This window comes from Rutilus rutilus, assembly GCF_951802725.1.
Source record: "Rutilus rutilus genome assembly, chromosome: 5".
Classification (NCBI taxonomy): domain Eukaryota; kingdom Metazoa; phylum Chordata; class Actinopteri; order Cypriniformes; family Leuciscidae; genus Rutilus; species Rutilus rutilus.
The window spans coordinates 33,477,507-33,493,096 of record NC_140213.1 but is presented as its reverse complement, the minus strand read 5'-3'; the positions used below and the strand labels follow the sequence as shown (position 1 = coordinate 33,493,096).

Below are 15,590 nucleotides of genomic sequence, written 5' to 3'. Positions count from 1 at the left end.
GCAAATGCCTGCCTATCTCTGCCGATTTCGGAGTCTCCAAATTAATCCATTCTGCAACTTTTAAATTCATAATAAAATGTTTAAAAACAAAATTATAGGCTTAAGTGCAGGATCCGAAAGTTGGTCGTTTTGTCGCTATGGTTACACACACAACACACACACCGTTGGCGGTGCGCTGACTGCGCTCAAAGTCATCTGTCAGTTGTGCAGTTACCCAAAATCTCCTGAATGAAGTTAAAACCCATCATGTCACTGATATGTGTTTTTTAAATCAAGTGATCAAAGTGCTCGTTGCCGCTGCGATCAGTGGTGCGGATAAAGTGTTTTCTCGTATATTGGGCGCACACGCCGCACTGTCTTCACTCGGACGCGCGCTTCAACCGTTCCGTTGCGGATAATAATGTTGCATTATCGAACGTTGTGTCGTCCTGGATATTGTAGTAGCCTATTGTATTGCTAAATCCCCGACCACATGTCGGTCTGAGACAGCGAGACCTAGACAAGACCGAGAGGTCCGAGACCAAGACAAGACCGAGACCAAAGACCGTCAAGGCCGTGACAAGACCGAGACCACGTAAAAGTGGTCTCGAGACCGGTCTCGAGACCAAGACCGGTCTCGAGACATACATCACTAGCTAGGGGTGGCACGGTTCACAAAACCCACGATTCGGTTCGTATCACGGTTTTATGGTCACGGTTTTCGGTTCTGTACGGTTCTTGTTGTTATTTTTTCTTTTAATCTTTAACACTCCAAAAATGTACTTCAGCATATGATATATAGCTTAATTATCTAATTATTTATTTATTTATTTCATAAATGGGGCGTGTTTGCAAAACGCAGCTTCTCGTTTCCCATTTCGAAGTAATATAGTGAGTGAGTGGTCACTGTGAGGAAACTTTCAGTGGCCCTGGAGGTCCATCCATCTGTAGTGAGAGCTACGTGGGCTGTGTCGGACAGTTCTTTGTCAATTTCTCCTCGTGTCTCATAGGCGTAATTTACGGGTGGGACATGTACCCACCACTTTTTGCCAGGGTCGATATCTCGCGGCACGGATGTACCAATACAAATAAATAAAACATCTCCAGTTAACTAGCAAATTATTCGTTTCGTTCGTTTGTTAAATAAGAAGCAATCTAGCGCTGAAATTATTTTTTTTTAATCAAGTGATCAAAGTGCTCGTTGCCACTGCGATGTGTTCTCTTGTGGCTCGCGCACACGCCGCACAGTCTTCACTCGGACGCGCGCTTCAATACGTTGAGGAGACTCTCTATTCGTTCCGGTGAAATCACAAACAAAATTCACACAAATCTGTCCCTGCTTGATATACAACCACTGATAAACATAATCGGTTTTGACTTTTGATGAAAAAGAAAAAAAATATATACGAGTGCGGATTAGAACTCAGATTAAAGTAGGCTACATAGGCTACGTGAAACTGTCGATCTATCGATCTAAAAACAACATAGTGGAGTAGATCTCATTAAATGTCTAAGTAAACCCAGTGTACTATTTAAATCAATTGCTGGACATATCGAATGTTATTCTACATACATCTGATTTATGATTTAGCATTGTATTAGCACGGGCACGACGCTACATTGCGCATGCGTCGAACCGTGCGACGCACACACGCACCGAACCGAGACAAGCGAACCGAACGGTTCGGATGTTTTTTCATGTACCGTGCCACCCCTAGGCGGGGCTAAGTTCGGCTGGCATCCAGGCTACAGTAAAACAGTACTATTGTGGAATAATATTACATTTAATGTTTTATTTTAGTATATTTAAAAATGCAATTAATTAAATTAAAATAAAATGTATGAAATTAAATTAAACCGTTATGGCAAAGCTGAATTTTCATCAGCCATTACTCCAGTCTAGAGTGTCAAGATGTAAAAAACAAAAAAAACAAATTCATACTGACCCAAAACTTTTTCATGGCAGTGTCTCTAAAACTTTCACCTGTTGGTAGAAGTATGTTGCCATCAAGAATAACAAGGCCCTCCTCAATCAGTGTGCCAAATTTCACAAAGATTTACCATACGTTTTTAGGGTCTAACTGTAACACGTATATTCTGTGTTCCCCCCTTCATTATGTTTCATTTTGGTTTAGTCCTGTGACTTAGTTCAGTCATTTCATTCACCTGTTCCCTGTCATTCACTCATCAGCTCCCTTTGTTTACCCATGCATTTATACCCTGTGTTCTCCCTTAGTAAGTGTCTCCTGAGTTTTTATATTTTTTAAATACTGTTATTCTTAATTGTGCTTTTCACTACACCACGTACCGTAACACTAATGCAGACTAACAGGCAAAAAACGAATGGATACATTACAACATATGCCTATGTGCCTTTGGTACTTGGCCCCATAAAAAGAATGACTGTGGCCGAGCTCTTGCAGGTGAGGCAACACAATATGAGTTAGTTAATGGCATTAAATTAGTCTAGCGGGTTTTACGTGACTCTCAGAGTCTCAGAATAATAAACACCGTTTATCAGCAAGCAGAACACACCTTGAACTCTTTTCCACGCACTGCGCCATTGGGATGATCATATTACTGTGCATAAAGCATCTAGGGCACAAACACACCAAAACACTCACACATGTGTGCACACACAGGAGCTCAAGACTAAAAGGAGAAATAGGTGAGAAACTGTGTGTGTGTGTGTGTGTGTGTGTGGTGACAATGGCCATGTAGTGTAAACCATCAGAGCATTGTTTTGTGTTAATGAGATGTCATAGGAAACTCAGTCCCACAGAGAACACACAGAACTCTCTCGGGCACAGCTGGGCACCAGTGTATTACCACCAGAGGAACAATGAGGAAACACAGCAGACAGTAACCACCGCTGCTCAACCCATTACTGCATTCAAGACAACAGAACCCTTGTTGTTCTTTAAATGGGTCATATATGAAATTGAATTTCTCTTTTGCAATAAGAGTTTCATATACAGTAGCTATGTTAACAACTGGATGGATATGAAAGCTTAATCTCAAGTACAAATAGACCATCTTTTGAAATAAAATCTGCACTAAATAAACTGGAAATGGTTGTATTTCTGATATGAGAAAAAAGGGAGATCTATAAAACCCGGAGAAAGCTATCGATTAGCATTTCAATTCATCAAGATATCAGCACAGGCTGTTAAATGGCATCCAAAATTACACAAGTCCCCTTGGGTCCAGCGACAGCTTTCTTGGAGCCGCTGTCACAACGCTATAGCTGAGGTAGATTAAAATCTAAAGCTATTTTTAGCCAACGGTGTGCCAGATGCGGACACAGCATATCACTAAATATCTTAATATCATGCATCAGCATTTGAAGCAATGCCCTCAGCTTTACACATGACAGATATGTGAATATGCAATGTCATACAAAAGGTTATTTGGGCAAACACTGTATTTTTCATTTAACATCAGAAGCACAGGGTCTGTTTTCTTGTGTGAAGGTGCAGGATTGTAGAGGCCAGAGTCAAAGGCTCATGTTAAGGGCATATTACAAGAGACTGACTGTGTCATTTCCAAAAGGGCAGGATGACAGTGCAATGCCAAACATGATTTAGCACATACAAATGCAAGGCTGTCTGTTTCTAGGGTGGCCATCTTTTACGCATAGTCTTTTTAAATATAAAAAGAAAATGTTCTAGACAGTGTGGCTCCATTTGAAGAAGGATTCGATACTAAAGGGTCAAAAATCAATATCAAACTCAATTTGTTCTAACTAAAAACACTTCAGGAACAATGTGTCCATTCTGAATACAATAAATATTTATAAACTACTAACTTTTAACCATTATCGAAACACTGCAAATATCCACTAACAGAAAAAATGTCCACATAATAGTCTAGTGCATACTTTTTCCATCAGATGATATTGTCCTTTAAATGAACTTACAGAAGACACTGGTGAGCCAATTATATTATAGTTAAATTTGCCTATGTACAGCTGTGTCTACACTGCACACCTCGTACATTAAGCTGCAAATATACTGATTACAAAGATGGGGCATAAATGTATTTGCACAGATCCTCAATTTCAGGAAACAGTGGATCATATGCGATTGTTGATTAGCATGCACAGCAGATAGAAAATGAGATGCAAGCTAACTGTCAAAATAGCTTCTGTAGTTTGTGAGAATGAAGCTGCTGTTGGGAGTATATTTTAGCGGGTAAACTGTTTTCCTGTCACTGTCAAGTGTTTACTGATTAGTTTAAATCTCTATCCCATCCCATTTATACTTTCCAAGTAACTGAAATCTAAAAAAAAAGACGAAATAGAAGCATTTCAGCATTGAAAAGTATTGAAAATAAATAAATAAATCACTATGATCGTATAGGATTTTCAGTGTGCCACTGACAGAGAACAGCTGCAAAAGTACACAGAACAGACATCAAACCGTTCTCTCATTAAATTACTTCCACAATCACAGCTCTGATGAAAGCAATGAATACAGATTGTTAGGGTCACAAGCACAGGAAGTCACATTAGCATAAATTATGGATGGTTGACATGTGGATGGCGTGGAAGCTTTAGTCCATCAGTCCACTTGCACAAAGTAAACATTTGATTACCTGCCTACACTAGTGCTGGGCAATATGGCCAAAAAATCTCAGTATTTTTTTGGTTAAATGGTGATATACGATATATCTCGGTACTTTCTAAGTTTTTCTATTTGGATAAAGAAAATCTGTATTTATTAAAAGAAAAATTATTTCACATCCTGCCCAATGATATCCTACAAACAATGTTGATATTGAGGAAAACAAATATAGTGGATATAATGTAGGCTGGATATGCAATATATGATGTGCTAAAAGATGGTTAAAAATCACATTACATTCTAACATTGTAACATTACAATCTAAAAACAAAAATAATACTTTTGTTTTTAGCAAACTAATTATATTAGCCTGCATTTGATTACCCCTTTATAATGGTCACTTTCATAAAATACTTAATTGTAGGTTTAAAATTCCACATATGGCACATTTATTGTCTCCAACAACAAATATTTTAGCAATATGTATATTTTAGTCAGAATTATTGTGCTACTATTCTATTGTGCTCCGTCTGTTTGGTCCACATTCACAGAAGCTTGAATTTTAGCAGAGATTCACTTGCAGATGGCTCGCCCTAAAAAATATATTGATATATCGTACAAACTCAATGTACCGCCCAGCCCTAGCCTACACCCAACCTCCACACTCAAAATCTGCTCAATTTATTGCAATATCATGAGGCACACCCCCTCCCCATTTCCTAGCTGCTGCCGATCCTATCATATTTAAGGCTGTTGAGGGGTATCTATTGCACAACCCCTCAATCACTTGAACACAGTGTGCTATGAGCTGTGGCTCTCTACAATCAGCCTGTTATGTAATCACACATTTTGTCCAAACACAGGGATTCTTCCCTCAGAGTCAGCGCTCGGCACGTTTCAGCATTAGCATGAAGCTATGCTCTCACAAATAACACTCATGCAGATAATCGCCTCTGCTCTCCGAGCTTAGGCCTGGGCAACTCGCCAAATAAAAGTTTGTCCAAATTTGCAATGCAGAGCGAATGCATAATTTTAAAACTTATTTGAAACTGACTTGTTTTGCACACAAACAGCAGTATTAAATCATCACAGACTACTGCCCACTCCCATTTTCCAAGCTTTTAATCCTTAAATTGTTTAATTTATTAGGAGTTTTAAATCACCAAAGGGACAATATTGCCCACTTTCATTTTCCAGGCTTTGGATTCACAAGTCACTTAATTTCTTAGCAAGGTTTTGTTGACTCAATCTACACTGGCCGTTATTGGCTGAACCTGAAAGAATGCCAATCACTCATTGGTCCCTGCAGAGCACTAATGCATTTATTGGCTCTTCTGCTGCATCCTTAGCCCTTGTAGAGTTTTAGTAAAATTACAATCATTTGGAAAGAGCCATGTGGAGAATGAGTGGGCATTACAGAGGTTATGAACTGCACATTGGAGAACCCACCAGCACAGATTTTCTGTCTGTCAGACTCATGCACCCAAACACATCAGCTGATTAGTCATCAATACATAAGAGCTAAACACAAGAAAGACATCAAAAGAGCTTATTCTCTAGACACCTTCAAATAGGCTGCATTTGGGACTCCCAAAGAGAGTCTGAAGTATTTCAGTGAGGATATAAAATTTCATTAGAAATAAAATCAAACTAAAATGTTAGCCATGACCCCATCCATCAAATTTCTAACCTTGTCACTCTTATTGGGCTTCTCCATCTACTAAAGACACATATTAAAAATAATGATGAAATGGACAATAATTGACACGATTCCTGTAAAAACCAGCAAAAAAGACTTAAAAAGAGGTAAATAGTCAATGACTCACCTCCGCAAGGTGAGGCATGGGGTTAAATCCACAGAGATGACATACCACACTTTTACATTCAGTGCAGGTGTTGCAATTAGGAGGGTCCTTTGAGCCCATGTTAAGATCCACTTTACAGAGTGGGCAGGTGGATGGGTGATCTACACTTTCAGGATGTTTTACTAATTTATCCTGTATAGTTTCATGTTTATCATTTTCTGAAGTAGGTATCCCAGATACTTTGTCTTCATCGAGCTGCTCTGGTTTCTTTTCAACAGGTGACTTGGTCTGTTTTGCAGGAGGTATCTTGTTGGGTTCTGTTGCAACAGATCCTTTGCGAGATGTCGGCGGTGTAATCTTGGCAGAAGCCACAGAGCTTTTCCGGGAAGCTGGTGCTGTGGTAGCTTTACCAGACTCAGTAGAAACCGTGGAGCTTTTCCGTGAAGTTGGTGGTGTTGTGGATGGCTCATCTTGAACAGCTGAAGAGATCAGATTAGATGCTGAGCTAAAAAATGAGGATCCAAAGCCCAGAACTTTCCCAGAGACAGCAGAAACTGACTGTGGTGAGGGTGACCGAGATCTAGTTGTTTCTGTCAGACCACCAAAGCCACCGAAGAACTTCCCTGTGGTTGACTCAGATGATTTAGAAGCAGGTTGTGCTTTAGGACCACCTAATCCAAAACCAAAGAAATTTGATTCCTGTTTTGGGGGTTTGACCTCGGTGGGTGGAGCAGATTTTACAGGAGTGGTTGTATCTTTGAGTGGCTGTTGTTCTATTTTCACAGGCTCTGGTTGATTATTATTTTGCTTTTGAGGTTCTTTTCTAGGGATGATAATATCAGTTGTCTTGGCATCAGTGCCTGTCTTTTGTTGAGGGCCTGGAATTGAGATCTCTTTCTTTATTTCCAGAGCAGGAGCTGCTTTCTTTTCAGCTGTGGCTGTGGTGGGCTTCTCATCAGGTTTGGACTCAACTTGTGCTGTAGCTACCTTGTCAACTATGGAAGGAGTTTGGTTGTCCATCACTAAGGGAACTGGCTGAGGTATCACTATGGGACTTTCAGATGTATTTATTCCTGCCTGTGCCCGTTGTACCTGGCAACTTAGGCAGAGCCATTCCTCAACCTGCAATAATTATAGGACAGTCAATGGCAATAAGACACACATCCTCTACTCTAATGTTATGTTTCTATCTAGAAAACCTAATAACAACTAAAAACAGCTGCTTCATACATTTATACAATAAAATAAATGACCACTTAAATTCATGTCATTAAGGGTGCTTTCACACTGGCAGTTTAGTTCGGAACGGGGCACGGTTTGCATGAAAAATCGCTAATGTGAACGCTGTCATGCGGACCCGGGTGCGCACTGGAATACCGAACCCGAGACTACCTAGAGGAGGTGGTCTGAGTTCGGTTGCACTCGAACCGTGCCGCGTGTAAAGCAACACGGACTAGGGTGCGCGCTTGTTCAGGAAGTAAAGTAACCTGCGCATGCGTTTTAGCTGATTATGGTGTATTTAGTTAAATAAAACACATGTAAGGGATGATAGGGTAGATGATTTACCTTGAGAGTGAGCCTGCAGTGTATTCGCGCAAACTCTCCTCAAAAGAGTCTGTTTGCAAACAGCAAAAAGCCACCTTATGCAACACAGACACAGTAAACCTGTGGTGTTCACTCAGCTGTGCATAATAGCACCAAATTAATAAAAAACACAATATATTGACCCGGGTTCTGTTTTCCATCATACGCCATGCAAGTTTGCGATGACGCAAGATGCACGCAAACGCAAAAGGGTTCGATAAAATCAAGTTGAGTGTGAAACCAGACCAACGCTGTGGGGGGCGCCGGGAACAATCGCGCCCGGGCTCGGACCGCAGCAAATGAGCCCAGTGTGAAAGCCCCCTAAGATTGACTGTGCGACAGTTTTTTCTACCCTTACTTTTATCTTTTAAGTAAAATTCAAAGAAAAAAAAGCCAGTGAGGGTCAAATACTGTTGTTAAACTTATTTGTATACTACATAATTACACAAACCAACTGCCTCAAGACACACTGCTACAGACCATGTCTTGGGAATTGCAATGGCTTGCCACATTGACAGCATGAATACAAATTACCTCTCTTAATAGTTGTTTTTAAAAACAAAAGACAAATAAGCAATTAGTGGACAAAAATTCAAAGATATTCTGCACTTAAAAGCATTTAAAGTAACCATAGACAGCAAATAAATGCATGAATGAATGTCTTGGTTTAGATTTTGATGTATTTGGTATAGGGCTGCACGATATATCATTTTAGCATCGACATTTTAGCAGGATGTGCAATATCAAGTATAAGGGTCGTAGTTGATCCATGATCCGTACAAGCCAGCTGTCCCCCAGTTTGGAATGCATGTTATTCACGGATTAATTTCAAAGTTTAACCATCATAGAGTGAAAGTTTTCATTTGCATGTGTTTTTAAGCAACAAGAGCAAGAGTTCTCGCACACTGTTTTATGTGCGCACACACAGAGCCAAAATCAGTTCTCTTTCTTTTGAGCTTAAACGGACACGTGCACACAAAATGAAGACAAAATGCCCGTCTCGGCGAGTATCCTTGTAAACACAGTCGGTTATGTGTTGTAAACAAAGAAAGAAAACGAATACGTGTAATTTATATTAGGTCCGTGCATTCGTCTTAAAGGGGCAGCAGCCTAATGTACATGCAGCTGTTTGTGTCACCAATGGTGATCAAACAACAAAAGAGAAAGAGAAAATGATTTGTAGCTTTAACAAAGATAAATTATATTAGTTAATTTCATTTATATAGTGAAGACTGTTATTTTACATTTGATTATTCAATATCTGTACCTGAATACTGTTAGATTTACCTGAAAAACATAAAACACTGCTTATTTCAATTGTATCTGTCTTCTATTGTATTTATCTATGCTTGTAATTTTATTTTATTATTTTCTATGCAGATTCACTCCCCTACAAAATCACCCCAATTATTCTAGAATGATTAATTATTTTCAAATAGAGCTATTCAAATCATCTGGTGAAATTGTTTTTATATATCATAATACATACTGTATCGCAGAAAAACAAAATATTGCAATGTAATTTTTGTCCTAATTTGTTACTTCTAATAAAATGCAATAATGTTTTTTATTTTTCAGAATGCTATTTAGAATGCCAGTTTTTCAGTTAGCCAGTTTTTTGTAATATGATGACAATGCAAATTATACAGGCTCACTGTAAATATTTATTGATTGTTGGAGTAAATAACAACAAGAATGGAACATGGATCTTAAACATGTTAAAAAGTAGATGTCAAATGTCTTACCTCTGTTTGATTAGGCAGTGGATTAAATCCACACTGGCTGCATACTGTTGTCTTGCATTCAGTGCATGTGTTAAAATTCTTGGCATCCTTAGAACCAATGTTGAGTTCCACTTTGCATAATGGGCAATTGGTCTTGACTTCTTTAGGATCAGGTTTTTGGGGTGGTTTGGGTGCTGTGACTTGCTTAGTTTCTGGTTTCTTCTCCACTATTTTTACTGCATCTTGTGCTGCATGTGGTTTAGTGTCTCCAACAGGTGGAATATTACTAGAGTCTAGTGCGACTGCAGATCCTTTGTGAGATGAGGGTGGAGTAGTCCTAGCAGACATCTGGGAAGCTATGGATCCTTTTCGAGAAGTTGGTGGTGTTGTGGAAGGCTCATCCTGAACAGCTGAACTAATCAAATTAGACGCTGAGCTGAATATAGAGGATCCAAAGCCCAGAACTCTCCCAGACACAGCAGAAACAGACTGTGGAGAGGGTGAGCGAGATCTAGCTGTTTCTGTCAGACCACCAAAGCCAAAGAGTTTCCCAGTGGTTGACTCAGATGGCTTATTGGAAGCAGGTTGTACCTTAGGACCACCAAATCCAAAACCAAAGAAACTCTGTTCCTGTTTTGGTGGCTCTGCCTGCGGAGGTGGAGCAGATTTTTCTGGAGACTTGTCGGACTCTTTTAAGACAGTGTCAGTCTCTTTATCTTTCTTTGGATCTGATGTTTCTTTCTTCTGAGAGGATGCAGGTTGTGCCTTTATGTGACTCTCTGGTAGTTTTGGTGATTCTTTCTTTTGGACATTCACTGAAACAGAGCTCTTAGTTTCGTCAGGGATGGCCGCAGCTTGAATCTCTTTCTTTTGGGTTTCAGCAACATCAGAAACCATGTTGGTTGAAACTAATGATGGTGGCCCTGGTGTTGTACTTTCTGGTCTTGGATGCAGTGCTGTGGTATAGACATTGTCAAGTTGTTCATGGGTCTTTATTTTAGAAGGTCCTTGTGGTTCCATTCCTTTTAATGCTCGCTGTGTCTGGCAGTTCAGACACAGCCATTCATTGGCCTGTAATTAGAGATTAAAAATTATTTCTTGAATTCTTTCTTCCATGACATGGATGAAACATTTACATGATATGATTTTTCTTGGAAACCACTAAACAAAACGGCAGTGTATTATAGGTAAGTAAACACATTTGCTGCATTAAAATAGTGTTATCAACAGTTAGTTTAATTGCTTCTATTGCTCTCCTCATTTGTAAGTCACTTTTGATCAAATTGTCTGCTAAATGATTAAATGTAGTAACCAATAGTAGTATTCTCTTACCTCTGTTTGATGGGGAGTTGGGTTGAATCCACAGAGGTTACACACCATGTCCTTACACTCAGTGCAGGCATTGTAGTTAGGAGTGTCCTGTGAACCAACATTAAGATCCACTTTGCAAAGAGGACATGTTTTGGTCTCTGCTTTAGGAGCTACAGCTGCTACTACCAAAGCTTCAGGTTCTGCTGTAGCCTGTTGCACCTGCTTCTCATCTGTTTTTTCCTCCTTTGGTTTTTCTGTTATAGGTGCTTTTGTGTCAACAGTAGGTGGAACTTTTTGAGAAGTTATAGATCCTTTCAAAGAAGCAGGTGGTATTGGTGCAGTCTTTGCAGATGTTTCAGATGTTGAAGCCTTTTGAGTAGTTTGTGGCAGTTTTGAGGACTCATCTTGAACGGCTGAGGAGATTAGATTAGATGCAGAGTTCAAAAAGGAGGATCCAAAGCCCAGAACCTTCCCAGGGACAACAGTACCAGAAGGCTGAGGGGATCCAGATCGAGCACCACCAAAACCAAAGCTAAAGAAACCTGTTTCCTCTTTAGAAGGTTCTGGTTTCTGTGGTACAGCAGATTTTGTAGGAGAAGGATCAAGTTTTGGCATTTCAGTTGGTTGTGTTGCAGATTGTGTGGGTTTGTTCTCTTGATTCTCTGTAGCAATTGATGTCATTTTCTTCTCAGTGACATCTGGCTTATTTTGTGGAGAAACTGAAATTGGAGTAGGTATGATAGCCTCCTTTTTTTCCGGTATTGTTGGTTGAGATGCTTTGCTAACCTGGGGCTGTGGTTGGGTAGAGGGAAATCCTTTTGCTTTCTTCTCCTGGCAGTTCAAACACAACCATTCCTTAACCTGTAGGATAATAAATGGGAGAAATTAAGGAGAAATGAATGCAATAACTGATGCATGTGCAACTCACACAGAAAAAAAAGTACTCTTACCTCATTTTGATGTGGCATGGGATTAAATCCACAAAGATTGCACACCGTGTTCTTGCATTCAGTGCAGGTGTTGTAATTCAGAGAATCCCTCTTTAAGTCCACTTTACAGAGTGGACAGGCTTTTGGAAGCTCCAGGGCTGGTTTGTTAATTTTCACATTAGTGACTGGTTCTTTGGACATTTCATCTTGTGGTTTATTCTCCACTGTCTTCTTTTTTTCATCCTGTTTCTGTACAGCAGTAAGTTTGGCCTCTTCTGCCAGTTTAATTTTTTGTGAGGCTTGTGAAGCTTCTGAACCTTTTCGAGAAATTGGTGGTGTTGGTGTTGTCTTAATAGAACCTTGGGACACAGTGGATCCCTTACGAGAAGTTGGTGGAGTTTTGGTGGACGACTCATCCTGAATGGCTGAGGATATCAGATTAGATGCTGAACTGAGGAAGGAGGACCCAAAACCCAGAACTTTCTCAGAGACAGCAGACTGAGGAGAAGGTGACCGAGATTGAGCACCTCCAAAGCTTAAGAAACCAGACTCTTCCTTATTCTGTTCAACTTTATATGACAGAGCAGGTTTGGAAGGAGATTCATCACCTTTAGACTTTTGAGCATTTGGTTCAGGAGTAATTGTAGGTTTTTTAGTTTCTGCTGTAGGTTTCTTTTCCTGCTCGGCAGGAACACTCTGCTTCTTTTCTGGAGAAGGTTGATCTTGTGTCGCTTTCTTTTGTGGAGATGCTGGTTGTATTTTGTTAGATTGTGATTGTGGCTGAGAAGGGGGAGGTCCTGAAGTTCTGTTTACCTGGCAGGTCAAGCATAGCCACTCCTTCACCTGTTGATTATTTTAAAAAGTGAATTAAACCATTAAACATAAGTCATTTAAGTCAAAATCTATACAAATTAATTCCTAGTTGCATTTTTAAAAGAGCTTTTAAACATATAATTGTAAAATACATTGATATGGTACCTCAGTTTGATGTGGATTGGGATTGAATCCACAGAGATTACAAACAAATTTCTTGCAAGAACTACAAGAGTTATAGTTCTGTGGGTCCTTCTTAAGGGTTTCTTTGCAAAGTGGACAGTTTTTTGAAAACTCCTCTGGACCATGTGGAGGTTTGGCCAGTTGAGGATCTGGGGTTTTCTCAACTGGCTTTTGTTCTTGCATTGATATAGCAGCTGGCTTTTGTTTAGCATCCTGAGGAGCAACTGATCCCTTCCGAGAAGTGGGTGGTGTTGGTGTAGTCTTATTTGAAGTCTGTGAAATTGTAGATCCCTTGCGAGATGTTGGTGGAGTTTTGGAGGAGGATTCATCCTGACCAGCTGAAGAGATCAGGTTAGATGCTGAGCTGAGGAAGGAGGATCCAAAACCAAAAACCTTATCAGAGACAGCAGTTTGAGGAGAGGGAGACCGGGAACGAGCACCGCCAAAACCAAAGCCAAAGAAACTTGACTCTTCTTTAATCTGTTCATCTTTAGGTGGTAAAGCAGAATTGGAAGGTGAAGTATCAAACTCTTTCTTGCCTGCCTCAACTATAACACTTGACTTCTTCTCTGGAGAAGGTGAGACTAAAGTTTCTTCTTTTTGTGGAGATGCTTGTGAAAGTATTTTGTTAGATTGTGGTTGTGGCTGACCAGGGGGAGGTCCTGCAGTTCTCTGCATCTGGCAGGTCAAACACAGCCACTCTTCTACCTGTAGATCATAAGAAAGATTACACTCAAAAAGAGTCACATATGTACTGTATTTGTACCACCTTTGATCTAACAAATTTTGAACCATATGTTTACCCTTATCTCTGTCGTTTAAATTACGAAATATGTACACAATAATTGTTTTGTACAAAACGAGTGCCTTTACATGTGATAACTATAAAACAGACTTACTTCAGTTCGATGTGGATTAGGATTGAATCCACAAAGATTGCAAACAATGTTCTTGCAAGAAGTGCAAGAGCTGTAGTTCTGTGGGTCCTTCTTGAGGGTCTCTTTACAGAGTGGGCAGGTTTTTGGAGGCTCCTCTTTTACTTGAGCTTGTAGAGGTTTGGATGGTTGAGCATCTGGTGGCTTTTCCTGTTCTTTGTTTGGTGTAGACGTTGGCTTTGATTCCACTGCAGGTGGATTTAGTTTAGTGTTCTGGGGAGCTACTGATCCTTTTCGAGAAGTGGGGGGTGTTGGTGTGGTCTTGTGTGAAGTCTGGGAAACTGTAGACCCTTTGCGAGATGTTGGTGGAGTTTTAGAAGGTTCATCCTGGACAGCTGAGGAGATCAGATTGGATGCTGAGCTAAGGAATGATGAGCCGAAGCCTAGAACTTTCCCAGAGACAGCAGACACAGTGGGCTGAGGAGATGGTGACCTTGAATGAGAACCACCAAAACCGAAGCTGAAGAAATCAGAATCCTGTTTAGGAGGTTCAGGTTTAGATGGTTGATCAGATTTGGAAGGAAATACATCACTTTTCTGCATTTGAGATTCTGATGTAGGTTGTTTTGAATCTGCCAGATTCTGTTTGTCTTGTTTCCCAGAAGCATTCAGTTTCTGATCCTCTGCTACAACACCCGGAATGCCTTGTTTTTGTGGCGTTGCAGTTGGAAGTAATTTAGTAGTCTGTAGTCCAGGTTGCACAACTGAACGTTCGGGAGTTCTCTGCATCTGGCAGTTCAAACACAACCACTCCTTCACCTGTAGGGTGATGATTAAAGGTAACCATATAATATTGTGAGAAACAAAGACCACTACATACAAACAAACATACATACATACAAATCTGTAAAGTTAACTTTTTTCTCACCTCGGTTTGGTGTGGCATTGGGTTGAATCCACAGAGATTACACACAGTGTTCTTGCAATTAGTACAAGTGCTGTAACTTGGTGGATTCTTTATTATTTCTGTCTTACAAAGTGGACAAGTTTTTGGAGGCTCTGATTTGTCGTCATTCTTTTTTATTACAGCTTTTTCCTGAACTTTTGTCATTTTCTCTTCTGGTTTCTGGTCTTTCTGCTTCTCTTCAACAGATTTAGCTACATGTTTAGGTGTCAAATCAGCTGATCCTTTCTGAGAAGTAGCTGGTGTTAATGTAGTCTTCACAGGAGTTTGAGAAGCTGCTGAAACCCCCTGTGTTGCAAAAGGTGTTGTGGAGGATTCATCTTGTACAGCAGTGGAGATAAGATTAGAAGCTGAACTCAAGAGGGAAGAACCAAACCCAAATACCTTTCCAGAAACACTAGGAGCAGCAGGTTGGGGAGATGGTGATCTAGAGCGTCCAAAACCAAAAAAGCCACTCTCTTCTTTTGTGGATGCAGTCTTTGTCAGTGCAGTAGATTTTGTGAATACATTATCATCCTTCTGTGCTGGCTGTACTGGGCTTTTGATGTCCTGCTGCTGAGGTGACTTCTGTGTTGATGGAACTGAACTTTCCTTCATAGCCCCCGGTGTTGTACCTGCAGATAGATCAGTCTTTTCTTTTGCAGTGGCATCTTTGGAGTCATGAAGTGGCTTCTTCTGTGGAGGAACAGGAGCTGGTGTCACTTTCTTTAGTGGTGATAGCGGTGGAGGTACTTTGTGAGCCTCAGCTTGCGCTCTTTGCATCTGGCAGTTCAGACATAGCCACTCCTTTTTCTGAAACAACATTCCAATAATCAGTTTGAGATTAAGCAGGCTTAAGAATAAGCATCAGCATATGCA

At 40.2% G+C, this 15,590-nt stretch overlaps 1 protein-coding gene across 7 annotated transcripts in view; it reads right to left on the bottom strand.

Annotated features, from left to right (window-relative positions):
- pclob (piccolo presynaptic cytomatrix protein b) overlaps nt 1-15,590 on the bottom strand; it is a 94,330-nt gene that overhangs the window by 55,447 nt on the left and 23,293 nt on the right. For all 7 annotated transcript variants that reach the window (XM_084409317.1, XM_084409321.1, XM_084409319.1 and 4 more), the window contains exons 9-15: nt 14,697-15,524; nt 13,793-14,587; nt 12,876-13,601; nt 11,919-12,740; nt 10,990-11,829; nt 9,679-10,728; nt 6,371-7,471 (exon numbers count right to left, since the gene is read on the bottom strand). In XM_084409317.1, coding sequence (XP_084265443.1) covers nt 6,371-7,471; nt 9,679-10,728; nt 10,990-11,829; nt 11,919-12,740; nt 12,876-13,601; nt 13,793-14,587; nt 14,697-15,524 — 6,162 coding nt within the window. The remainder of the gene's footprint in view (nt 1-6,370; nt 7,472-9,678; nt 10,729-10,989; nt 11,830-11,918; nt 12,741-12,875; nt 13,602-13,792; nt 14,588-14,696; nt 15,525-15,590) is intronic.